Source organism: Hipposideros armiger, unplaced genomic scaffold (genome assembly GCF_001890085.2).
Source record: "Hipposideros armiger isolate ML-2016 unplaced genomic scaffold, ASM189008v1 scaffold_550, whole genome shotgun sequence".
In the NCBI taxonomy this organism is placed as follows: domain Eukaryota; kingdom Metazoa; phylum Chordata; class Mammalia; order Chiroptera; family Hipposideridae; genus Hipposideros; species Hipposideros armiger.
Genome location: NW_017731900.1, coordinates 523,006 through 549,201, shown reverse-complemented (window position 1 = coordinate 549,201; position 26,196 = coordinate 523,006). Strand labels below are relative to the sequence as shown.

Genomic DNA, 26,196 nt, shown 5'->3' with positions numbered 1-26,196 from the left:
GTGTGTGTGTGTGTGTGTGTGTGTGTGTGTGTGTGTGTGTGTGATCTTCCTTTATTTAGTTCTTGTTTCCCATTCTGCTTCCTGGCAGAATGGTGCAGAGTCCACACCTGGCAGTGATGGATATTAGAGCATGGTTAAAATATCTATTAGCAAAACAATTAAACCCCTTTAAGAAGCACAAGCCAATGGAAGAAAAACTCAAAGAGAAAATTCTGTTAAAATGGAATAGTTATACATGCTTCTGAAATATAATTTATTTCTAAATAAATTCTGAAAAACGAATTGAACTTCTAGTGTTTCTGAAAGCCATTACTTAGTTAAGCTTTAAATATGTTTTATAAGCTTAAAAAGGACTTTCCTTTATCAATAGAAATTCATCTTGAAAGTAAGATTCTCTAAAAACATTATGAAGTATCGAGGGCAACACAAGCATTGGGTAGAACCCAATAGTATATCCTATTAGCCCTATTTGCTCTTAACATTGCCCTAATACCACTATTTCTGGAACTGTTAAAATGTATGCCATCACTATCAATTTAATATTTTTTGTACAACCTCAATATGTTTGTCCAACCAGAGACAGATTCGCATTAACTGTTAAAAATTCAATCTGTTCAGGGTGGTCATAAATCTACTTAGGAAAAAGAAACTAAAATTTACACATATAATTCTGGCTTTTATTACTCAAAAACCTGTGAATTTGCTTTTGGGTTTCCTAACTTTAAATGCTAGCAAGTAGTAGGACATCCTTTTTAGTTATGATTATCAGAAGAAATTTCACCTTATTCACTATTGTGTAGACTTTTCACAGGAATCTATTTCTGTAATCTCCAGATTAGACTGTATAACTACTGCTTTTCACTGTAGGGTATGTGTAAATTCAGCTCTGGAATATCATTGTTGAGAACATTTCTTCTTTCTAATGTCTAACACTGTTTTTAGAAGTTATTTTCCCTGCAGAGGATGAATGTATTTGTTTATAATCTTATACGAAGTTCTTGATTTTGAAATGGACTTGCAACTCAATATTCCTTGTGCAGGAAAAGATAATGTTGATACAGTTAGTAGAATGGAGAAAATGTGAAGTGTTAGATATAGCAGAGGAAAATGAGATTCAGAAAGATCTGAATAATTTGTTTCTAAATGTTCATGTTTTTTAAAAACATCATGTTTAAATATTCAAAAAATGGTTTGAATAAAATGAAAAGCAAAATTCCACCCCCCAAAGAAAACATAAAATTTCAAAAATATTAAGATATAACTAACTTGTAAGGTAATGAGTCAGCCTTTCCAACAAGGAAACCAAAATGTGCTATCTCATGCATATTGATTCCCCAGCCTACTAACTTCAATGATCTCTCCAAACCTAAAAATCCAAAAGCATATGAATATTTCAACTACACATCCCAAAGACATGTCAATAATCTTCCTCTCAGCCTGTTCTATTTCCTGTGTTTCCTACTTCACGCATAGCAACTATTCATGTGGTACCTAAGTCAGAGAGCACATCTTGTCAATCTTATTTCCTTAATATATCTAGTTCTCTCACGGATACTGCCGCAATCCTAACACAGCTCTTAACCATTTTACTCCTAACTAGTGTCCTTGTCACTATTCCCACTTCCCTATAATCCATCATTTACATGGATTAACAGTACCAAAATATTTGTTTTAAAATAAAGATCTAATTGTACTATTTCATTTACATTATTTCAATGAGCCTCTATAGCCATGACAGAATCTAAACTCAACATCCCATATATTTTAATGATTTGCTGCTTATCTAGCTCATCTCGTCTTTTGTCCCCTTCCCCATCCCTGTTCCCATACTCACCTCTTTGCAATCTATTCTCTGGACATACTAAACTATCACGAAATCTTATAAAATTCTCTTATGAATGCCACTGGGCTTTCATACAAACTGTTCTGCCTGTCTGGACCCCCCTTTCTCTCATTGTCCTCTTTCTCTAAATCTTTTTCTGGCTAATTCCTAGTTGTCTTTCAGGGTGGTCCAGGCACCATCACCCCCTGGAAAGCTTTCTAGATTGTCCTCCTCTCCTAATCCAACACCCAGGCTAAATCAGATGTGTTTCTACCAAACTCCAACAGCACATTGTGCGTACATCATTATGGCACTCTGCACATTCTGTCAAAATAGCATCTTTATTTATCTTTCTCCCAAGTATACTATCGTCTTTGGAAGGCTTGCCCACCCCTCCTCAATGTCTTACATGACACCTGGTACACGTCAATCAATGTTTGTTGACTGGATGAATGTATAAAGAGTGAACTAGTTCCCTTAGGGGAGGAAAGGCCTTATTCCAATGATGCTGCCTCTGCTTAAGACATTTGTGGAGAACAGCTTAGGAATTGCCTTGAGAACCAGTTTATGAGCTAGAAAAGGGTATCAATATTTCCCTCTTTGGGGCAACACCTTTTATGTTGTTTGAATAACAAAAACTGAGGGATGGAGAGTATCACCCAGCTTTATTCACCAGCCCAATCTGATCTAGTCTCAAAGGCTGAGGGCCATGTAAAACTGTGTTCCTAGTTCTGAACACCATTACAAAGGCAGTTTTAATGGAATAAACACTGCCTCCCAAGGTGGCTACCTGAAAATATAAGTTCTGGTGTGCTTTTAAAAAGAAATCAGTCTCACTGCTTTATTATCTCATACTTCACATTTTGATATTTGAATTAGTTGTTGTTAATGAATGTTAATCACGAACTGAGACAAAAATTGATTTAAAAATATTAGCTAGTGGATTTGAACACAAATTTCTTAAGACTATCTTGAAATATTTCAAAATCAGATTTTAAAGTTTCAGCTCTCTAGAAAAAAATTGAGAAAATCCTATTCCTTTATTAAGATTCAAGTACAAACATTTCTTTTAAACCAGTTCTCAGGACATACTTTCATTGCCAAACTCTCTCCAAGGGATGCAATATTCTCAGATTTTTTATCCAAACATGCTTGAAGACATTCCTTTTCTTTAGCCAGATCGTTGAGGGTTGCACCAAGAATGCTGATTTCTTCTCGCTGAGCAATACTTTGTCTTGTAAAATTATCTAAATATGTAATCATAAAGGCATTGTTTTAATTAAGATCATTTTTGTCCAGTTCAAGCAGATATAAATACTTTTCAAAATAAGTTCTCCTATATTATATTCAATGATGAAAAATAAGCATTGTATCCCCCCCAAAAAAATGGTTTTGTTGTTAACAATTAAAGACTAAGATGAGTCATGAAATTCTAAATGACTCATAAATGTAAAAGCACAATTAACACATTTGAATTAGAACATCCAAGGAAAGCTCTCTATCACAAGTTTTCAAAGTAGATTTACACGTGTGGTGAGGGAAAAGAGAGTGGGTGGCTGAAATGGTGGAATATTAAAACAACCATCTCCTCTTCTCATTTCCCCTCCCCCTAGCCCAGAATCACTGTTGTACATAAGTTGGTAACTAACTGATCTTAATAAAATATTCAATTAAGTCATCTTCAGAGTCAAATGTCTTTTAGTAAAAGGCGAAAGATTTATACGATCTGAAGAGAAACCAGAGCTCAAATGTCTTTTAATATTCTGGTTTTTCTAAAGTAGTGGTATAAAAATTCCTAAGGCAAAAAAACAAACAAAAAAACCAAAAACATCCCAGAAGTCTGATTCAATTTGTGAGAACACTGGCAATGTCAATGCTGAGTGACTGGCAGACAACAGTGGTTTTCAAACTGGGGTTTCTCAACCAGTACTGCCGGCATCATCTGGGAACCCAAGATCTACTGAATTAGAAGCCGAATGGGCAGAGCAATTATGTCTTAGCAAGTACCCCTCCCACATGTTCTAATGCACAATAAAGCTTGAGAACCACTGGAAGAAACTGGTAAAGACACAAAAGCCCTGGCCAGATCCTGCTCCAGAAGCCTAATCCGGTGATCTCTGTGAGCTCTCCGGGTGATTCTGACACACACCAAAGTCGGAGAAGCACTGGTCTAGAGCTGCGCAGGTGAAGCTCTACTAGACTAGACCTCGAGGTAAGTCCCTGCCAATGGCCACTCAGTGAAGCACTGAGAGAGGTAATACTGTATGCCAAGAGGATGACTTATAAGGCACTTGAGAATACATCATGTCCCTTTGCAAGACAGTACTGTCTTTAAGGCAAACCATATGTTTTGGGTGTTCTGATATCTGAGTTCTTTCCAAGTGGTATAAAATAAATGAATAAATAAATAAGCAAGCTCTGAAACAGCTCTAGTATCCCCTAGTTTTAAAAAATCCTCCATCTCACATCCCACTCAAAGTACTACCACATTTTTCTGCTCCTCTTAATAGCCAAACTTCTTAAGAGACCTCTGTTCTCTCCTGTCTCGACTTCCTCGCTTCCCAGTCATTCCTCAGCTTACTCCGTCTTCCACATCCAACACTCCATCCAAACTTGGTCAATGTTACCAAAACCTCCAATATTCCACACCCAATCAATGTTTTTACATTCTCATCTTATTTTGCTTCTTGAAAGTATTTGACAATGGATGATGCCCTCCTTTTTAGGATGTTCTGCTCTCTTACCTCCCAAAATAACACTCACTTCTGGGTTTTCCTCCTACTTTTTTGGCTTCTTCTTACTCAGTCCTGGGTCCTCTTCTCTCATTCTCTATATTTTTCCCTAGGTGATTTCATGGTTCTAAAATATCATTTATATGGTGATGTATCCCAAATGTATACTTTAAGTTAGATTTCTCTTCTGAGACAAAAACGTATCTATTTAACTACTTACCTAACATTTGTACTTGGAATTGAAATATCCAAAAATGAGTTCTTCGATATTTCCCTTTTATACTTCTCTTTTAATATTTCCTATCTAAATAAAAAGCATCTCTACCCACTTAATTATTTATGTCAGTTTTGAACTACATAACAACAAATAGCAAATGTTAAAAGTATTCCCTCAGTTTTAAAACTGGCTTTTATAGTCCTGACCAAAATTTTACTTTACTGTTATAAGAAGATTAAGTTATGACCATATTTTCATAGAGATGACTGGTCATAAACATAAATAGGACATTTTATAAAAATAATTTTTGCTATATCCCAAGTAATCCCATAGATATAGCCACATATATGTACACTTTCCACCAAAAGTAATATATAAATAATATGTTTCATTACAACAGCTATGAACAAACCACAATATAATATAAAAACTTGTAAATTTAAAAGTGATCATAAATTTACAAAGTGATGCTGCTTAGTTTATCTATTTCTTCACTGAAAAATATGAAGCTATGTTTAAGTATTTATGGTCCTAAATCTAAGTTTAAAATATTACTATGAAAGAGAAATGCATTTTCCATAATCTTTGATTCATACACTTTTAATTTAAGGGCCTGTTTCAAAGTTTATCTATGTTATAACTAAAGAGGAGAAAACATTTTTCTATCAGACTTAAAGAAAAAGTAATATCATGAAAAAAAAAACTCACCAATTTTTTCATCCAAGCACATAATTTTCTCCTGAGTAAGCTGTAGCTCATATTTTTTCTTAGCCAGGTGTCGTTGAGTATCAGAAAGATCTTTTTCTGTATTTTCATATAAAAGTCTGTAAACATTTTAATAATAAAACTAATTCTGAAATTTTTATGTTTTATCAATTTTTTAGTGTATTGAAATATAAAAACCACCAAGGATACTAATATACATTTTTTTCTTTTCAGTATTTTCATTATAAAAGCACATTATAGGAAGTTCGGAGAATAAAGGGTAAAAAGGGATCCTCAACCCACCACTCTAACATCAGCTACTATTAGCATTTTGGTGTTCACTACTCAGTATTTTTTTGTTATGCATATTTTATAAAACAGACTATAAATTCAAAACTTAATCCAGATGTTTTTCAACCTACATTTAATCTTTAATGTTTTTCAGTCATATAATACAACCTTCCAAATCTTCACTTTTCTGGCTGAAAAATATCACATGAGCAATAAACATTTACTTTTAAGTAAATACAATAATTTACTTAAATATTCCCCTCTTATTAGACATTTAGGCTCATTTCACTTTTTCACTATTATAAACAAATCCGTAATGAACAGCATTTCATTCATCCCACAAACATTTATTAAGTGGCTGGTATGGACCAGGCACCAAGTGATGAGGAAGTTATGGTGAAGTGGGTAGGCATTGGCCCTGCCCTCATGGAGTTCAAAGTCAGTAAACAAGTAAACAGACTATAATTTCTGACACAGTGAAGAAACTGGATAATCTAAAAATCCTCTCACCACAAAACACTTAAGACATACTGAATAAAATATAAGAAGCATCCTTTTAAATGTATGGCAAAATTTATTAGAATTTGAAAGTCCCCTGGAGCCAAATTAGAGCAATGAGACTATGAACAGATGTGATGAGATATGGTTGAGGTTTGCCTGTCGCAGCAGGCTGGGGTCTTGTGTTTTAACTTTGAAGATGAGGCCATAGAGATGTCTATAACACAAATATTAGAACTAATACTCTCCACAAAGCCTCAGTGGAAAGGTCAGACTAAAATGAGCTTGTCAACCATTGCTCAGGATAATCACAACAACTAAAAGTCTCCTTTAGGAATTCTTAATTTCAAGATAAATCAAAATACAATCTGGTTCTATAGAATAGCAGCCTGCAAATTATGGGTGGTCATATAATCTAGAACACTGGCAAAAATAAACACAGAAGTTCTCTGGAGGGACATGCCCTCAAACCAGGCACAGAACTAGTAAGCCTCAGGTAAAGGCCTGCTGAAAACCAGCTCACCATCCAAACTTTAAAACAACATTAAGAAGCAACCTAAACTTAGTGGAAGTCAAAAGACACACAAACTAATGAATTAGATCCCCAAGAACTTCAGATTGTAGTATTATCAAACAAAAACTCAAAAAGAGTTTTGTTTAAATAGAAGACATAAAATAAATAACAGAACACATAAAAAGCAGATTTTTAAAAAGAACCAAAGAGGGGCTGGCAGAGTGGCACAGTTGTTTAAGAGCTCGCTTGGGGCACCAGTTCTGAGCAGCAGGGCCACGGTTTGGATCCCACATTGAGGGCAAGTGACGCTGCACCCTCTACAGCTCAGAGGATGAACAAGAGGCTCGACCTGGAGCTGGGCTGCTGTGAGTCGCTGGCGATGGTGTAGGCTGCAGCGAGTGGGCTGCCATGAGCTATGTGAGTGGCTGGCAGCCAGGGTGAGTGAACGGCAGCTGGTAAGAACTGCCATGAGTGGCCGACCAATGACCAGCGACCGATTGCCTCACCCGGGAAGAGTGCAATGATCATACCAACATGGGCCAGCGAAGCGACATCCTCCACAACTAGACTGAAGAACAAAACAGCAATTTGTCTACCTGTCTGTTCCCCTCCCTGATTCCCCAACGCTGTTCCCCTCCACCAATTCCCCAATAAAATCTTCAAAAAAAAAAAAGAGAACTTTAGAAAATTAAACTAAAATAATTGAAATAATTTTAAAAAGAAACATCAATAAATAAGCTTAAGAACAAAATAGACACAGATGAAGAGATAATTGGTAAGCTGCAACAAAATAGATTGGAGGGAAATACAGTAAAACCTTGGACTGCAAGTAACTTGGTTTGCGAGTGTTCCACAAGATAAGCAAACATTTCTATTAGGTTGGTGCAAAAGTAATAGCGGTTGCACCAACCCAATAATACATTTCAACTTGGTAAAAGAGCGATGTCTTGCAATATGAGTAGTTAGTTTACGGAATGAATTATGCTCGCAAACCAAGGTATTACTGTACCTATAACAGAGCACAGATAAAAATAAAGAAAAAATACAAAAGAGATGTTAAGAGACATAAAGGACAGATGAGAGGGTCCAATATTCACCTAATCAAAATTCCAAAAGGAGAGAATAAACAATAGTCAAAGAAATAATGGCTAACATATGAAATCTTAGACTAAAGAAACATCAATGAAAAACATGAATAATGACATTAAGAGAACATAAGTCCAAGACAGAATAACAAATCTATAACTATTAAGACAATTGTAAATGGGGGAGGATAAAATGAGTTAAAGGGAGGCAAGATTTCTACAGTTAAACTGATAAAATGTGACACCAATAGATAGTGATGAGTTACATATGTATAGTGTAATACCTAGAGCAACCACTGAAAACATTTATACAGATACTCAATTGTATTGTAGAGAAAACAAAATGGATTTCTAAAAACTGTTCAAGTAACCCACAGAAATGCAAGAAAAAGAAAACAGATAAGAAAAACAAAAGGAAGAGACAAAAAAAAATAACATAGGAGACTTGAGCCCTAACATACCAACAATTACAGTAAATGCATAAGTTCTATCTTACTTGTAATAGCCAAAAACTAGAAACAATCAAAATATCCCTAAATAGATTAATGGTTAAACAAACTGTGGTACATCCATATCATGGAATACTACTCAGCAGTAAAAAGTAAGAAATTATTGATACGTGCAACAACTTAGATGAATATCAATGACATTATTCTAAGTGGAAACGCCAATTTCAAAAGCCACATCTGATTCCATTTATACCACATTCTTGAAATAACCAAACTGTAGAGCTGAGAAACATGAGTGCCAGACATTAGGAATGGTGGGAGAAGGAAGGAACATATAGCTATAAAGGGGTAGAATAAATGTTATCTTTGTGGTTCTGTACCTTGAATGTGGTGGTGGTTACATGAAACTATACATGTGATAAAATAACATGAAACTATATACACACACTGTATCAATGTCAATTTTCTGCTTCTGATATTGTACCATAGTCATACAAAGTGGGGGAAATTGGATGAAGGGTGCATGGAACCTCTGCAGCTTCCTGTGAATCTGTAATTGTTTTAAATTTAAGAAGTATACAAACAAACTCCTAAATCCAGGCTGCATAATGAAACCAACTAAATAAAAATTTGGGGGCAGGCATTAGAAATCATTATTTTTTTTTAAAGCTCCTCATTTGGTTCCAATATGCACCAAGGTTGTTAAGAAGTACCTCCTCATACTGCTTCACCTGGCAGTGGAGAACAACAAAAGAAAAAAATGACAAAGCAGGTGTTATGTGAGACAAACTGTGATTGTGATTTTATGGTGTCTCTCCCATCTTAGGACTCTTCCATCCCCTATACTCTGAACACAACGAGACTGACACTGCAGTTCCCCTAAAAGCATTGTCTGACATAATAACTTGTATTCCATGGAAAAATGTATATTTTCACAGACCAGAATCACAAGACATTTAAAAAGGCAAGCTAGGGCCGGCCGAGTGGCACGTTGGTTAAGAGTTGGCTTGGGACGCCAGCTCTGAGCAGCAGGGCCCTGGTTTGGATCCTACATGAGGTCCAGTGACATTGCCCTCTACAGCTAAGATGGTGAACAACAGCTCGACCTGGAGCTGGGCTGCTGTGAGTCGCTGGCGATGGTATAGTCTGCAGCTCCTGCTGCAGTGGGCTGCCATAAGCTACCAGGTGTCGCCGGCAGCCAGCGTGAGTGGGCGACAACTGGTGTGAGCTGCCAAGAGCTGCTGTGAGCGGCCATCCAGAGGCTGGTGACCAATCTGCTTCACCCGGGAAGAGCTCAATGATAATAGCAACATGGGCCAGTGAAGCAACGTCCTCCACAACTAGACTGAAGAACAAAAGGACAGCAACTTGTCTGTTCCCCTCCCCCCCAATTCCCCAATAAAATCTTTAAAAAAATAATAAAATAAAAAATAAAATAAAAAGGCAAGACATTGTAAAAGAAATGACATACTGATTATAGAATTCAGCAGTAACAGATATATTAGAGTAAGTAAATAAAAAAATTTTAATTAGACTAATAAACATATTAAAAGAAAGAGGAAGATATCAGCAATATGAACAGAGAACCAAGGAAAAAAACAGATGTAACAAATATGAGAAATGTATTAGTTCAAATTAAAAAAATAAATGATGTAAATAGCAGAGTGGATATAGCTGATGAATGTCTTAGCAAACTGAAAGACCAAATTGAGGAAATTTCTCAGAAAGAAGTAGAAAAGGACAAAGAAATAGAAAATATGAAATGAAGAGTTAGTGGGATTACCAAACCTGACCTCAAGACTTATTACAGTAATCATTACAGTAACCAAGACAGTATGGCATTATAGTATAGAGATCAACAAATAGATTAATGAAGCAGAATAGAGAGCCAGAAATTGGCCCACTGTTGTATACATCAAACAAATACATCAAAGCAAGCCAATGGGGAAAGAAAACAATTGTACTGCAACAGCTAACTAGATTGCGATGTGGAAAAAAAAAAAAGAATCTTGGGCTGGCTGGGTGGCTCAGTTGGTTAGAGAGCGAGCTCAGAGCAACAGGGTTGCCAGTTCAATTCCCACATGGGCCAGTGAGCTGCGCCCGAGTTGAGCTGCCCCTGAGTTGCCAACAGGTGGCAGGATGGCTCAGCTGGTTAGAGCACGTGCTCCTAACAACAAGGTTGCTGGTTCTACTCCCGCATGGGATGGTGGGCTACGCCCACCAGCAACTAAGATTGCACACGGCACCTTGAGTTGAGCGACTGCGAACTGCCAATGGGCAGCTGGATGGCGACTGGATTTGGAACTGAGCAAGCTGCACCCTCCACAGCTAAGACTGAAGGACAACAACTTAGCTGTTCCCCTTCCCCAATTCCCCAACACTGTTCCCCTTCCCCAATTCCCCAAAAAAATCTTTAAAAAAAGCAGTGACTGGACTTGGAGCTGAGCTTGCGCCCTCCACAACTAAGATTGAAAGACAATAACTTGACTTGGAGCTGATGGGTCCTGGAAAAACACAATGTTTCCCTTTCCCAATTCCCCAATAAAATCTTCAACAAAAAAAAATCTTGACCCCCTACGTCACTTCAGATATAAAAGACCAAACTTAAAAGTTAAAACTATACTGTTTTGGGGAGAAGTCATAAACGTACATATAAAAAGTTTTAACCAATTTTAATAAATCTAATCTAAGACTATATAAAAACTGCAATATATCATGACCAAGTAGAGTTAACTCTGGAATGCAGGGTTTACAATCTATAATTAATTACTGTAACTTACCATATTAACAGACTAAAAAAAGGGGTTAAGAAAAAAAAACATGATCAGATCAACAGATGCAGAAAAGGCATTTGACAAAATCCAATATCCACTCTTCATAAGAACTCTCAGCAAATTAGGAATAGAAGAGAACTTTTTCAACCTGATAATAGACAGGTACAAAGAGCCTACAGCTAATATCACAATAGTGAAAGGTTGAATGCTTTCCTCCTAAGATCAACAACAAAACAAAAATGACTGTTCTCATCCTACTATTCAACATTACATATGCCATAGGTGAAATAAGGCAAGAAAAAGAAACAACAGATATTCAGTTTGGAAAAGAAGTAAAACTTTCTTTATCCACAGACAACATGATAATCTATGTAGAAAATCCTACCGAAACTACAAAAGAAAAGAAAAGAAAAAAGCTATCTTAACTAACAAGTGAGTTTCGCAAGACAGAAAAATATAAGAGCAATAAATAAAACTATTGTTGCCATATACTAGCAAAAAGTAATAGGAAGCTGAAATTTAAAAAGCATTTATAATAGCATTAAAATATGAAATACTTAGGTATAAATATGACAAAGGGTGTGAAAGATTTATACACTGATAAATTATAAAACACTGCTAAGAGAAATTTTAAAAGACCTAAATAAATGGAGAGATCATCTGTGCTTATGGATCAAAAGGCTCAATGTTGTTCATAGTCAATTCTTCCAAAATTGATCTAGAGGTTCAACATAAGTCTAATCAAAACGCAATAAACATTTTGTAGACTTTGACAAGATAATTCTATGGAATCTTTTTTTTTTATATAGCTGAGCTATCCTGCCACCTGTTGGCAGCTCAGCGGCAGCTCAGCTCAGGCCAGGCATCGAACTGCTGTTGCTCAGAGATCGCACTCTTGAGCGAGCTCTTAACCAACTGAGCCACTAGGCCAGCCCTAATTCTAAAATTTATATGAAAATATGAAGGACCCAGGGCAGCCAAAAAACTTTGAAAAGAAACAAAGTTGAAGGACTCATAGTACCTGATTTCAAGACTTATTATGAAGCTTTAATTATCAAGACAGAGTGATACTAGCATAAAGATGGGAAAATAGATCAACAGAACAGAATACAGTCGAGAAATACACATATATGGTCAATTGCTTTTTCACTAAGATGACAAGACAACTCAATGGATAAATGGATAATCTTAACAAGAATCAATGGACACACACACACACACACACACACACACACACACGTCTTTAATTTTTCTCTTACTCCTTACACAAAAATTAGTTTAAAAAGGATCATAAACATAAATGTAAGCTGAAATTATAAAACTGCTAGTAGAAAACATAACAAATAGATTGAATGGACTTAGGTTTGGCAAAGATTTCTTAAATAAAACACAAAAAGCATGATACAAATGAAAAATAATTTCAATAACTTGAACTTCATCAAAATTTAAAATCTTTGCTTGTTAAAAGACACTGTTAACAAAATAAAAAGGCAAGCCATACATTAGAAGATATTTGCAAAACATATATCTGACACATGATTTGTAGCTAGACCATAAAAAGGAGTTTTATAAATTAATGACAATAGATAATCCAATAAAAATTGGCAATTTTTGAACTGACACTTCACTAAAGAAGATATATGGATGGCAAATAAGTAGATGACCAGATGATCAACATCACTGATGATTAGGAAAAAGCAAATTAAAACTATAAGATACTACACATCCACTAGACAGACAATACCAAGTGTTGACAAGGACATAAAGCAACTGGAACTCTCATGCACTGCTGGTGGGAATGTAAAAATGGTGCAGCCATTCTGGAAAAGAGTTTGACAGTTGCTTCAAAAGTTAAACATGTATTCACCATATGAATCAGCCACTCTAATCCTAGGTATTAACCCAAAAGAAATTAAAGGACACACACACACACACACACACACACATTCACAGACTTGTATTTGCAGCTCTATTTGTTGTATCCAAAAACTGGAAACAAACCAAAAGTCCATTGGTATATCAATATAATGTAATACTACTCAGCAATAACTGCTGATACACAAAACAACATGGATCAATGTCAAGGTAATTATGCTCAGTGAAAATAGCACAACAGAAGAGTACATGGTGTATGCTTCCAATTAGATAAAATTCTAGAAAACCTGAACTAATTGAAAATGACAGAAAGCAGATCCATGGTTGCCTGAGGATGGTGTGGCAGGCGGGAGGCAACATGAGGGAGGGATTTCAGAGGGGGACAAGGGAACTTTTGTGAATGAAGAATATATTCATTATATTGATTATGGGGACAATTTAATGGGTGTATACATGTCAAAGCTTGTTAGGTTGTATCTTTCAAATATGTGCAGTTAATTCACATATTGTATGTCAATTATACCTTAATAAAGTTGTAAAAAAAAGGTATATTGTAAAAAAGTATGATGTATAGAGGTGGAAATGTTAATACCTACACAACATATGTGTATATCTTCAAATAAAAGGTACAAAAATGGGGAGACTGAAATACTGAAGAAATTTTTTTTTTAATACCAATTTTCCAGTGGCTATAATAGAGAGCTAAGTACGCAGCACTCTGGCTGACCAGGAAGCGATGAGCGGAGCCACCACTGTGTCCCTGGGTCACGGAAGCAAGGCAGCAAGGAATTACAGGGGTGCTACCACCAAAGTTTATCTAGCTTTTGGTGGCGGACTCCCCTGGACAATGGAGACCAACCAACATTCTGTGTACCATACCTGACTGTTACAAGATCCTTCCTAATTACCCTCATTCAGCATGCATCTGGGAAAAAAAATCATTGCCTGCAGGATGGCATAGCAAATCAACAATAAGAAAAGATCTGAAAATATAGTGAAATTCTCTTGTAATCCAATTGAAGAATCTCTTCAAATGCCCTGACAGACTATTTTTTGTTTCTTGTAAAACACTTTTTAAAAATGTGTGCTGGGCTGGCTGAGAGGCGCATTGGTTAGGAGTTCGCTTGGGATGCCAGCTCTGAGCAGCAAGGCCCTGGTTCAGATCCCACATGAGGGCCAGTGACGCTGCGCCATCTACAGCTAAGATGGTGAACAACAGCTCAATCTGGAGCTGGGCTGCCATGAGGCGACGGTGTAGGCTGCAGTGGGGCTGGCCGGCAGCGGGCGTGAGCTTTTGTGAGCTGCTGTGAGCGGTCGTCCAATGGCTGGCAAGCGACTGCCTCACCCAGGAAAAGCGCAATGATAATACCAACATGGGCCAGTGAAGTGACGTCCTCCACAACTAGACTGAAGAACAAAAGGACAGCAACTTGTCTGTTCCTCCTCCCCAATTCCCCAACACTGTTCCCCTCCCTCAATTCTCCAACAAAATCTTTTTTCTTAAAAAAATGTGTGCTAAAATAAGAAGCATAAATGTAATAAGTGTATTGATTCAAATGATAATTAATGAGTCCTGAAAAGTCAGCAGAGGATTGAGGCAAAGCCTTCCAGTGTACACAGTGGCTAGCCTTATGCCGTTAAACTGCATTGCAGCCATGTATTTCCCAAAATAGCCACAAAGACCCCCTGTACAACACAGGGATCTCTCTAGTATGAAAAAAGGAAAATGAAAAATTACATGCAGAAGTTTTCAGATCACACCTTTAAATCACTGACCAATAAAACACACATTCAAGAAATAAAAACTTCAGAAATAAAGCTGAAGCCGACTCCAGTAACTCCTGTGTTAGCAAATAGACTTCTACAACTCCTCCAAGACAGATTTCAAAGTTGTTTTCATCAACAGGGCTTCAAACTATCTAATAGGGTGTTTTCAAAGACCCATTTGGGAGCTTACAAGCAACTCGTCTGTGCAGCCTTAGTAGGAGGTATTAAAAACCAGGGTTCTGCCATGTTCATTTAATACCTTTGTCAAGAGCAGTCGTGATCCTTGGCTAGGTTAAGACGCTTTCTCTTTTCAGGAGAGCCAGCCTCTTTCGAACACTGAAAATCCTAATGGTGTTGAGCCAATTAGAACAGATGTACAAGGAGGGCACAGGTTAAAGTCCATCTAATATTTTACAAGAAATTAGGGAAAACAGGCAAAAGAATAACGTCTCTTCATTCCTGGTACAGATATGTCTTATGCCTCACAAAACTTTACACCTTTTGCACCATAGGGTTTCCCTGATACCTGTGTATGGTCTTATTCTCCAACCAATTTGCCATTTGGTTCTCAAGTTACACTTTTCATCACTGCTCAGATGTATACCTTTTTGGAGCCTCACTCAGAGACACCCAAATTAATGCTTTTACAGATTGTTGTTTATAGTCAGGTGGACTTTCCAGAGAAACTCAAACTAATGAAATACAAATTTCTAGATGACAGCACAGATAAACCAAACTATAATGTATGGCAATGGTGTTTTACAGTTTCCATTCACCATTAAGCATTTTAACAGGTAATATTATAAGCAACTATTTATTAGCAAAGACTAAAATTCATACTTTGTTACAACCTCAGAAGGGCTCTAAGACTTAAAACTCAAGATGAGAAATTTGTACCTGTTATAAACTTCAGTGCACAGAACAGAATGCTTCCTTTACGAAACATGACATAATCAGAACCAAATAATAATTTTGGAAAATGTCTTGTCAGGTCATTTGCTTGGCCAGAAATCACATAATGAAGGTCCTCAGGCAGACACCAATATGGGATCTGGCACACAGTTGCCATATGGTCCAGCCCAGAGTCCTAGAATAGATTTTGGTTGCTTCCAAGTTTGCGCAATTATGAGTAAAGTTGCTATAAACACCTGTGTAGGCTTTTGTGTGGACATTAAGTTTGCCAACTCCTCTTGGTAATTACCAAAGAGCACAACTGTTGGATCGTATGGTAAGAGTATGTTTCATTTTGTGGGAAATTATCAAACCGTCTTACAAAGTGGCTGTAGCATTTTGAACTCCCACCAGCAATGAATAAGAGTTCCTGTTGACCCACATCCTCACCAGCATTTGCTGTCAGTGTTCCGGATGCTGGCCATTCTAATAGGTATGTAATAGTATCTCGTTGTTGATTTAATTTGCATTTCCCCAATGGCATATGACATGGAGCATCTTTTCACATGCTTCTTTGCCATCTGAATATCTTCTTTGATGAGGTGTTTGTTAGCGTCTTTTGTCCATTTTTAATTGGGTTGTTTGTTTTCTTATTGTTGAGTTTTTCAAAAGTTCTTTGTATATTTTGGATAACAGTCCTTTATCAGATGTGTTTTTCTCCTAGTCTGTGGCTTGTCTTTTCATTTTCTTGATATTGTCATTTGTAGAGCAGATGTTATTAAACAAAATCCAGTTTATAAATTATTTCTTTCATAGACTGTGCCTTTGGTGTTGTATCCAAAGAGTCATCACTGTACACAAGGTCATCTAGGTTTTCTCCTATGTTATCTTCTAGAGGTTTTTGATTTTTTGTTTTTCATGCGGGAGTCAAACCGGCAACCTTGCTATTAAGAGCGCACGCTCTATCCACTGAGCCATCCAGGCGGCAGCTCCGCTCAAGGTGCTGAGTTAAGTCCCAGCCGTGGATGGGCGTAGCCCACCATTGAACAGGCAATCTTGTCATTAGCAGCATGTGCTCTCACCAGTTGAGCAATCCTACCACCTACTGGCAGCTCAGCGGCAGCTCAGCTTGGGCGCGGCTCAGGCAAAGCTCACTGGCCCATGTAGGAATCGAACCAGCAACCCTGTTGTTCAGAGCACTTGCTCTTAAGCAAACTCTTAACGAACGAGCCATTCAGCTGGCCCTCTTCTAGAGGTTTTATAATTTTGGATTTCACATTTAGGTCTATGATCCATTTTGAGTTAATTTGAAGCATGTGATGATGATGACTGTGTCTCAGATTTATTATTTTTGCATGTGAATGTCTAGTTGTTTCAGCACCATTTGTTGAAAAGACAATCATTGCTCCATTGCATTGCCTTTGCTCATTTGTTAAAGATCAGTTGACTATATTTATGTGGGTTTAGTTCTTGGCACTCTATTCTGTTCCACGGAGCTCTGTGTCTATTCTTTTGCCAGTGTCACATTGTCTTGATTACATAATGTCGCTTTAGAGTAAGCCTTGAAGACAGGTAGTATCAGTCCTTCAATTTTTCTTCAATATTGTGTTAGTGAGGGCCGGCCGAGTGGCGCGATGGTTAAGAACTGGCGTGGGATGCCAGAGGGCCCGGTTCGGATCCCACATATGAGGGCCAGTGACACTGCCCTCTACAGCTAAGATGCTGAACAACAGCTCAACCTGAAGCTGGGCTGCTGAGTCACAGGCGACGGCATAGGCTGCAGTCCCTGCTACAGTGGGTTGCCATGGGCTACCGTGTGTAGCCAGCATCCAGCATGAGCGGCCAACAGCCGCAGTGAGCAGCCGTCCAGAAGCTGGCGACTGATCTGCCTCGCCCGGGAAGAGCGCAATGATGGTGCCAACTTGAGCCAGTGAAGCAACATCCTCCACAACTAGAATAAAGAACAAAACGACAGCAACTTGTCTGTTCCCCTTCCCCCAATTCCCCAGCACTGTTCCCATCCCAATTCCCCAATGAGAATCTTTAACCAAAAAAAAAAAAATTGTGCTGGTGATTCTTTAACCTCTCCATATAAAGTTTATAATCTATTTGTTGATATCACAAAATAACTTGCAGTGATTTTGATTAACATTGTATTGAATCTATACATCAAGTTGGGGATAACTAACATCTTGATAATATTGAGTTTTCCTATCCATTAACATGGAATACCTTTTATTTAGTTCTTTGATTTCATTCACCAGAGTTTTGTAGTTTTCTTCATATAGATCTTTAACGTAGTTTGTCAGATTTATACTTAAGTATCTCCTTTGGGGGATGCTAACATAAATGGTACTGTGTATTTACTTTCAAATTCCACTTCTTCATTGCTAGTATACAGGAAAGCAATTGACTTCATATAGTAACCTTATATCCTGCAACCTTGTTATAACTGTTTGTTAGTTCCAGATTTTTGTCAATTCTTTTAGATTTTCTACATAGAATATCATGTCATCTGGAATAGATTCTAGTACTGAAATCTTCTTAGCCTCAAATCCTCAAATTCAAACTAAACCTATACTTGAATCACTGGACATGGACACCCAAACCAACTTTTTATTAACAGATAGCTCTATCAATCATTCAACTGTATGGAGAATTTTAACTTCTTGTACCTCAAGATGTTTGATGCATGGACACAGGCACACAGACATTTCTTTTAAATCTGCTTCTAGGAATTATTCTGAAAACACTCCAGCTTTTTACAGGTGTTGATTTATCGAACATGAAAACCTAAACAGAAAAACTTCTGCTACTAAAATATACCTGTTTGGAAAGATAAGTTCATTTAAGCAGTATAGAAACACATATAATGAGTACTAGTTTTGAAACCCTGGGAATTTTGTTCATCAGCAGGAAACCCAAACAGCAATTGATGCATTTCTTTTTGGCTGATTTGGTCTATAACACTGTACTCAGTTTAGAGATATAGAAATGAAGACATGTGCTGAACTGTGCTCAGGACTCAACTTCTAATAAGTGCAGTTTACATGTGGAATAAAACGTAATTTTTTCATCAAGAGATAAAATGGAGAACAAGGACAACAGTATTTTAACTACATTGAATGCAGTTGGATTATACAGCCCTTAAGTAGGTTTTTTGTAATTCTTTGCCTTTTGTACATATAAATATGAAACCTATGATAAATTCGTGTATTATAAAGTGTAAGATATTGATCTTTAAAAAATAAATTTATAGCTGACTTCTCAGCAGAAATAATGAAAGTCAGAAGATAGTGGAAGGATATGAAAGTGTTAAAAATAATTCCCAACCTTTAGAATTCTCTACCTAGCAAAAATTGTCTTCAATACAAGCAAGGTTGCAATAGAGGTGGTGAGAAATGCTCAGTCTTGAATACATTTTGAAGACAGAATCAACTGGATTGGATATGAGTGTATAAAAGAAAAAAATCATGGATCACTTCCAGGTTTCAGGCTAAGAATTGTATGAACAGAGTTTCCATTTACTGAGATGGGAAGATTAAACAAGAGCAGATCTGTGTATGTTGGAGGGAAAGGGGTAGTGGATTGCAGAAACTGAGGTTTGGAAATGTTAAGTTTGGGATATCAATTAGACATCATAATAAAGATGAAAGGGAGATAGTTGGACATTCAAATTTGAAGCTCAAAAGAGAATTCCAGGCTGCAGATATATATATTTCAGAGTCAAGAGTAATATATGAGACTGGATGAGATCATGTAGGGATAAGTATACATATAAAAGAGAAGAGGTCTAAGGGCTGAACTCAGGGACACTCCAACATTTGGAGGTCATGGGGATGAGAAGGAAGTAGCAGAAGAGACTGAGATAGGACAGCCAAAGTGATAATAAAAGAAAAAATCAAATGAGCACGGTACATCAGAAGCCAAATGAAGAAAGCGTTTAAATCAGTAGAGAAAGCACAACTGATCAACTTTGTCGGATATTGCTACTAGGTCAAATAAAATGAAGGCTGAGGATTGTCCACTGAATTGAGCAACGTGAAAGTAAATATCACTTTGAAAAAAAAGTTTGATAGAATGGTAGGGGAGAAAGGCAGATACAGTAGGTTCAAGCGAGAACAAAAAGTGAGACCAGAAGCTTAGACAATTCTTTTCATGAAATTCCTGTAAACGAGACAAAAAATTTAGTACAAATATAGAATATTTGAATAACACGATTACAAATCTGAACTAAGGGACAAATATAAACCACTGTGCCCAACTGTTTCAGAATTTATAATTTCTCAAATATACACAGATCGTTATTAAAATTGACCATAAAAGTAGAAGACGATGAATTTCAGAAATCTGAAATCTAACAGTATGTTCTGAAAAACAATGTAATTATAATTAAGCAAGAAATCAACTGCAAAAAGATAAAAATTGTTTTTGAATATTTAAAATCACAATGGATCAAATTATGAAGTCATAATGAAATTAAAAAATATTTTATAAAGAAGTACATAAAACTTGTAGGTACACTCAAAGAAGTATTTAGAAGAAAATTAATGGCCTTAAATGTTTACATGAGAAAAAAGCCCAAAAAGTAATAATGTAAGATTTCATCTGAAAAAATTAGAAAATAGAAAATAAATCTAAAGAAAATGGAAGGAAATAATATAGAATAAAAGTTAATGAAATAATAAAACAAACAATAGGGAGGATCACCAAAGCAAAAGGGTGGTCCTTTGAAAAAATTATTAAAAACAACAAACTAAAAAAATAGGAAATTACTACAGATTCTGTAAACATTAAAATGTTGAAAGGTATTGTAAACATTATCCTAAAAATGCTTTAAAATCTATAGAAAATGCACAAATGTTTCAAAAAATAGATACTGACTGGCATAAAAAAAGTTCTAATTGTTCCTTTATCCATTAATTAAAATAAAATCTTCCCTCAAAAAAAAATGTTGATACCCAAATAGCTTCACTGATAAATGCTAAAACTCCAATATTATACAAGTTCTTCCAGGTATTGAAAGAAGACAAAATGAATTGGAAAGATTATTATAAGGTTTACATTACCTTGAGACTAAAATCTGATTTTAAAAAGCCCCAAGACAAAGGCAAATTATTGTCCAATCTTAATGATAAAAATAAGAGATAAATAGGGCTAGCCAAGTGGCTCAGTTGGCTAAGAGCTCCCTCAAGAGTACAAGCTCTGAGCAACAGGGTCACTGGTTCGAATCCCAGCCCAAGCTGAACTGCCACTGAGCTGCCAACAAGTGGCAGGATGGCTCAGCTAAAAAAAAAAAAAAGAGAGAGAGAGAGAGATAAATATCTTAAAGTATTAGTTAACTGAGACCAGAAATCTATGAAAAGTATAATATACACTAACCGATTTGACAAAGCACATCCATTCCTGGGAAAAAAACCCCCCAAAAAACCAACCACTCAGTAATCTAGGAATAAAAGAAAACTTCTTCAACCTGATAAAAGACATCTATGAAAAATGTCTAACTGTTGAAAGTCTGAATGCTTCCCCCTTTGATGTGAAAAAAAGACAAGGATGCACACTTCACTGTTTCTATTCAATATTGTACTTGATGTTCTAGACAGTGCAATAAGGCAAAAAAAAAGAACAAAAGCACACAGACTGAAAAAGTAAAACTGTCATTATTTGCAGATGACCTAATTGTCTATGTAGAAAATTAAATGGAATCTACAAAAAGGCCACTAGAACTACAAGGTAAATTCAGTAAAGCTGTAGAATACATATGTAAAAATAAATTGTGAAACTTCTGAGTTTAGCCCTGACATGTAAAGAGCTTAGAAGACGTCACTCTCATTGTTAAAACAAGGAAAAGATGACTAAACTGAAAATCAAAGACTTTTTGTGGAAACATCAGGGTACTGATTTGCAGGGCAAAATGCTACCCCAAAATCTGAAAAAAAAAGGCAAATTCAGAGAGTCACAAATAAGGTACGCCCATCAAAAGGATTTTCTACAAAACAAAATACTATGACAAAAATGAAGAATGCCCTTGATGGGCTCATCAGTAGACTGGACACAGTCAAAGATAAATCATTGAGCTTGAAGATCAGTCAACAATAACTTCCCAAACTGAAAAAAAGAATGAAAACAAAAACCAAGAAACTCAAAAATGGAAAAAACATCTAAGAACTGTGGGTATAACTGAAATATCAGACAGAGAAAAAAAGAAAAAAACAAGAGCATAAGAAATATTTGAAGTAATAATTAATGGCCTAGAGTTTTCCAAAATTAATGTGTAGAGAACTGCAAATCAACATGTATAGATTGAAACACTAATATTGATGTAAATTCTTCCCAACTTGATCTAAAGATTCAATGCAAACCCAATTAAAATCCCAGAAAGCTATTTTATAACTATTGACAAACTGATTCTAGTTTACATGGAAAGGAAGAAGACCCAGAATAGCCAATATAATATTGAGAAGACAAACTTGGAGGATTCATACTACCCAGCAAAGTAATTGCAATCAAGACAGCATGGTTTGGAAAAAGACTAAACAAAATAGATCAATGGAAAAGAATGGCGAGCCCAGATAGGCTCACAGAAATACAGGCAACTGATCTTTGACAAAGGAGCAAAGATAACAGAGAAAGGCCAGTCTTTCAACAAATGGTGCTGGAACAATTCTAGGACTTCCATATGCAAATTAAGTGAGCCTAAACAGAGACTTTACATCTTTCACAAAAATTAACAACATAGACCACTGACCTTAAGTATAAAATGCAAAACTATACAACTTTTAGAACAAAACAGAGGAGAAAAATATGTGCCCTAGAGTTTGGTCATGAGTTTTTATTATTTTTATTATTTTTAATTAATTTTATTTTTTTTAAAGATTTTTATTGGGGAATTGGGGGATGGAAACAGTGCTGGGGAATTGGGGGAAGGGGAACAGACAAGTTGCTGTCATTTTTTTGTTCTTCATTCTAGTTGTGGAGGACGTTGCTTCACTGGCCCAAGTTGGCACCATCATTGCGCTCTTCCCGGGCGAGGCAGATCAATCGCCAGCTTCTGGACGGCCGCTCATGGCGGCTGCTGGCCGCTCACGCTGGATGCTGGCTACACACGGTAGCCCATGGCAACCCACTGTAGCAGGGGCTGCAGCCTATGCCGTCTCCGGCGACTCACAGCAGCCCAGCTCTGGGTTGAGCTATTGTTCAGCATCTTAGCTGTAGAGTGCAGTGTCACTGGCCCTCATATGTGGGATCCAAACCGGGGCCCTCTGGTGTCCCAAGCCAGCTCTTATCCAATGCGCCACTCGGCTGGCCCTGGTCATGAGTTTTTAAATACAACACCAGAAACACAATCCATGAAAGAAAATTTAAAATTTCTGCTCTGCAAAAGACACTGTCTGGGAGAATATTTTTGCAAAACATGTTAAGAACATGTATCCAAAATACACACAGATTCTTAAAACTCAACAATAAGTAAACAAACAATTGAAAAATGGCCCAAATACCTAAATAGACACCTCACCAAATAAGATACAGATGGCAAATAAGCATATGAAAATATGTTCCATATCATCACTAGAGAATTAAAAATTAAAACAATGCACCATCACAATACACCTATTATGATAGTTAAAAATACAAAAATCTGACAATACCAAATGCTGACAAGGGTTGTGGAGCAACAGAAATTCTCATTTATTGCTGGTAGAAATGCAAAATGGCACAGCCACCTCGGAAGAGAGTTTGGCAGTTTCTTAAAGCTAAATATAGTTTTGCTATATGATTCAGCAATTGTGCTCCAAGGTGTTGACAGAACTGAAAACTTATGTCCACACAAAAACCTGCACATGAAAGTTTATAGCAGCTTTATTTAATTGTCCAAAACTGGGAACAACAAGGTATCCTTCAATAAGTGTATGGATTAAACACACTGTGGCACATACATATGATAGACTATTACACAAGAAATGAGCTATCAAGGTATGAAGACAAGGGTAAACCTTAAATGCACACTGCTAAGTGAAAGAGCCAGTTTGAAGAGGCTACACACTACATGATTTCAATTATAAGACATTCTGGAAAAGGCAAACATTACCTCAGCCAGGTGATCAATGTCAAAATCAACAGTAATAAATCATATCGATAGTATGTACTCTGTACATATGTACCCTAAAATGGCACATAACCTCTGTGATCTTCCTCTCAAAAACATATTACCCAGTCTAATCATGAGAAAAACATCAGACAAACCCCAATTGAGACATTCTACAAAATACTTGATCAGAATTCCTCAAAACTGTCAAGGTCATCAAAAACAAGGAAAGTCTGAGAGGCTCATAGTCAAGAGACACCTAAGAAGATATGACAACTAAATGTAATATGGTGTCCTGGATGGGACCCTGGAACAGAAAAAGGACATTAGGGAAAACTAAGGAAATCTGAATAAAGTACAGACTTTAGTTAATAATAATGTATCAATATTGATTCATTAATTGTAACAAGTATATCATACTAACGTAACATGTTAATAACGAAGCTGGGTATGAGGTATGTGGGAACGCTGTACTACTTTCACAATTTTTCTGTAAATCTATAACTGTTGTAAAATACAAAGTCTATTTTTAAAAATAATTGTATTTTCATACATAAGCAATAAAAAATCAGAAAGTGAAATTTTAAAAATTCCATTTACACAGCATTAAACAGTAGGAAATACTTAGGGGTAAATCTGACAAAAGAACTGTAAGACCTACGCACTAAAAACTACAAGACATCCCGAGGCAATTAAACGCCTACAGAAATGGAGAGACATACTGTGTTCATGAGTGGGAACACTTTATATTCTTTAGATGTCAGTTTCCCCCAGTTCCAATCAAATTCCCAAGCAGGCTTTTTTTTGTATATGTTGGGAAGTTGATTCTAAAATTAAAATAAATTGCAAAGGAACTAGAATAGCCAAAACAACTTTGAGAAAGCAGAAAGTTGGAGGACTAACACTACCTATTTGAAGACTTAAAGTAATCAGGAGTGTTGTACTGGCATCAAGATACATAAATACAGCCACTGAACAAAATAGATAACCAAGAAATAGACTTACACATATATGGACAACTGACTTTCTACAAAGGTGGAAAACAATTCAGTGTAGAAAGGATAGTTTTCCAACAAATGGTGCTGGAACAATTGGATATTCATTGTCAAAATAAAACGTGAACTTTGACTTATATCTAATACTATATATACAAAAATTAACTTGAAATGGATCACAGATTTAAATGTAAAAACTAAAACTATAAAACTGCTAGAAGAAAACACAGGAGAAAATTCTCAGTGACCTTAGGCTTAACGGTGATTTCTTTAAAGGAACACTTTAAATTTCACTTAATCAAAATAAAAAACATTTGCTCTTTAAAAGACACTGTTAAGAAAATAAAGAGGCAAGCCACAGAATGGGAGAAAATATTTGCAAAACATGTACCTGATAAGGGACTCATATCTAGAATACAGAAAAGACTTTTACATCTTAATGATCATAATATAAACAACTCAATAAGAATGTGCAAAAAATTTCAACAGACACTGAAGAAGATAAATGTATGGCACATAAGCACAAGAACAGATGCTTGAAATCATTAGTCATTTGGGAAGGCAAATTAAAACCATAACACACACCTATTAGAATAGCTAAAATTAAAAAGATACTGCACACCAAGTGTTGGTGAGAACGCGTAACAACTGGAACACTAATACACTGCTGGTGCCAAAGTAAAATAAAATAGTACAACCGCTTTAGAAAACAGTTTAATGATTTCTTTAAAAGTTCAACATATATCTATCATATGACTCAGTCACTCTACTGTTAGGTATTTTCCAAGAGAAATACAAGTATATGTCCATACAAAGACTCATAAGAACACTCATAACAATTTTATTTGTTACAGCCCCAAACTGGAAACAACCAAAATGTCTATGTGGTACATCCATTCAATGGAATACTATTCAGCAATAAAAAAGGAATAAGTTCTTGATTATATATGACTACATGAATAAATCTCAAAATAATTATGGTGAGTTAAGTAGCTGAACAAAAACATACATACTGTATGATTTCATTTATGTAACATTTTAGAAAATCCAAACAAATCTCTATGAAGAAAGCAAATCAGCAGCTGCCTGGGATTTGACAGGGTAGGGAGAGGTTACAAAAGAGCATGAGGAAACCTTGGGAGTGATGCATAGGGCCACTATCCTGACTGCGGTGATGGTTTTACAGGTATATACGTGGTCTGACAATTAAGTTCGAGAACTTCTTGCAACGATGTTGCTAACCTTTTTTGATATCAGAGGGATGATTCATTATGAATTAGTACCAACTGGACAAACAGTTAACCAAGTTTACTATTTGGAGGTGCTGAAAAGGCGGCATGAAAAAGTTAGATGACCTGAATTTTTCTCCAACAATTCATGGCTCTTGCATTACAACAATTCACCAGCTCACACAGCACTGTCTGTGAGGGAGTTTTTAGCCAGTAAACAAATAACTGTATTGGAACACCCTCCCTACTCACCTGATCTGGCCCCC

At 36.3% G+C, this 26,196-nt stretch overlaps 1 protein-coding gene across 6 annotated transcripts in view; it reads right to left on the bottom strand.

The window, feature by feature from the left end:
* The window catches only part of TSGA10 (testis specific 10), a 103,749-nt gene that overhangs the window by 41,214 nt on the left and 36,339 nt on the right, over positions 1–26,196 (bottom strand). For all 6 annotated transcript variants that reach the window (XM_019669228.1, XM_019669229.1, XM_019669227.1 and 3 more), the window contains 2 exons: positions 5,480–5,595; positions 2,915–3,069 (listed from right to left, as the gene is read on the bottom strand). In XM_019669228.1, the coding sequence (XP_019524773.1) occupies positions 2,915–3,069; positions 5,480–5,595 (271 nt within the window). The remainder of the gene's footprint in view (positions 1–2,914; positions 3,070–5,479; positions 5,596–26,196) is intronic.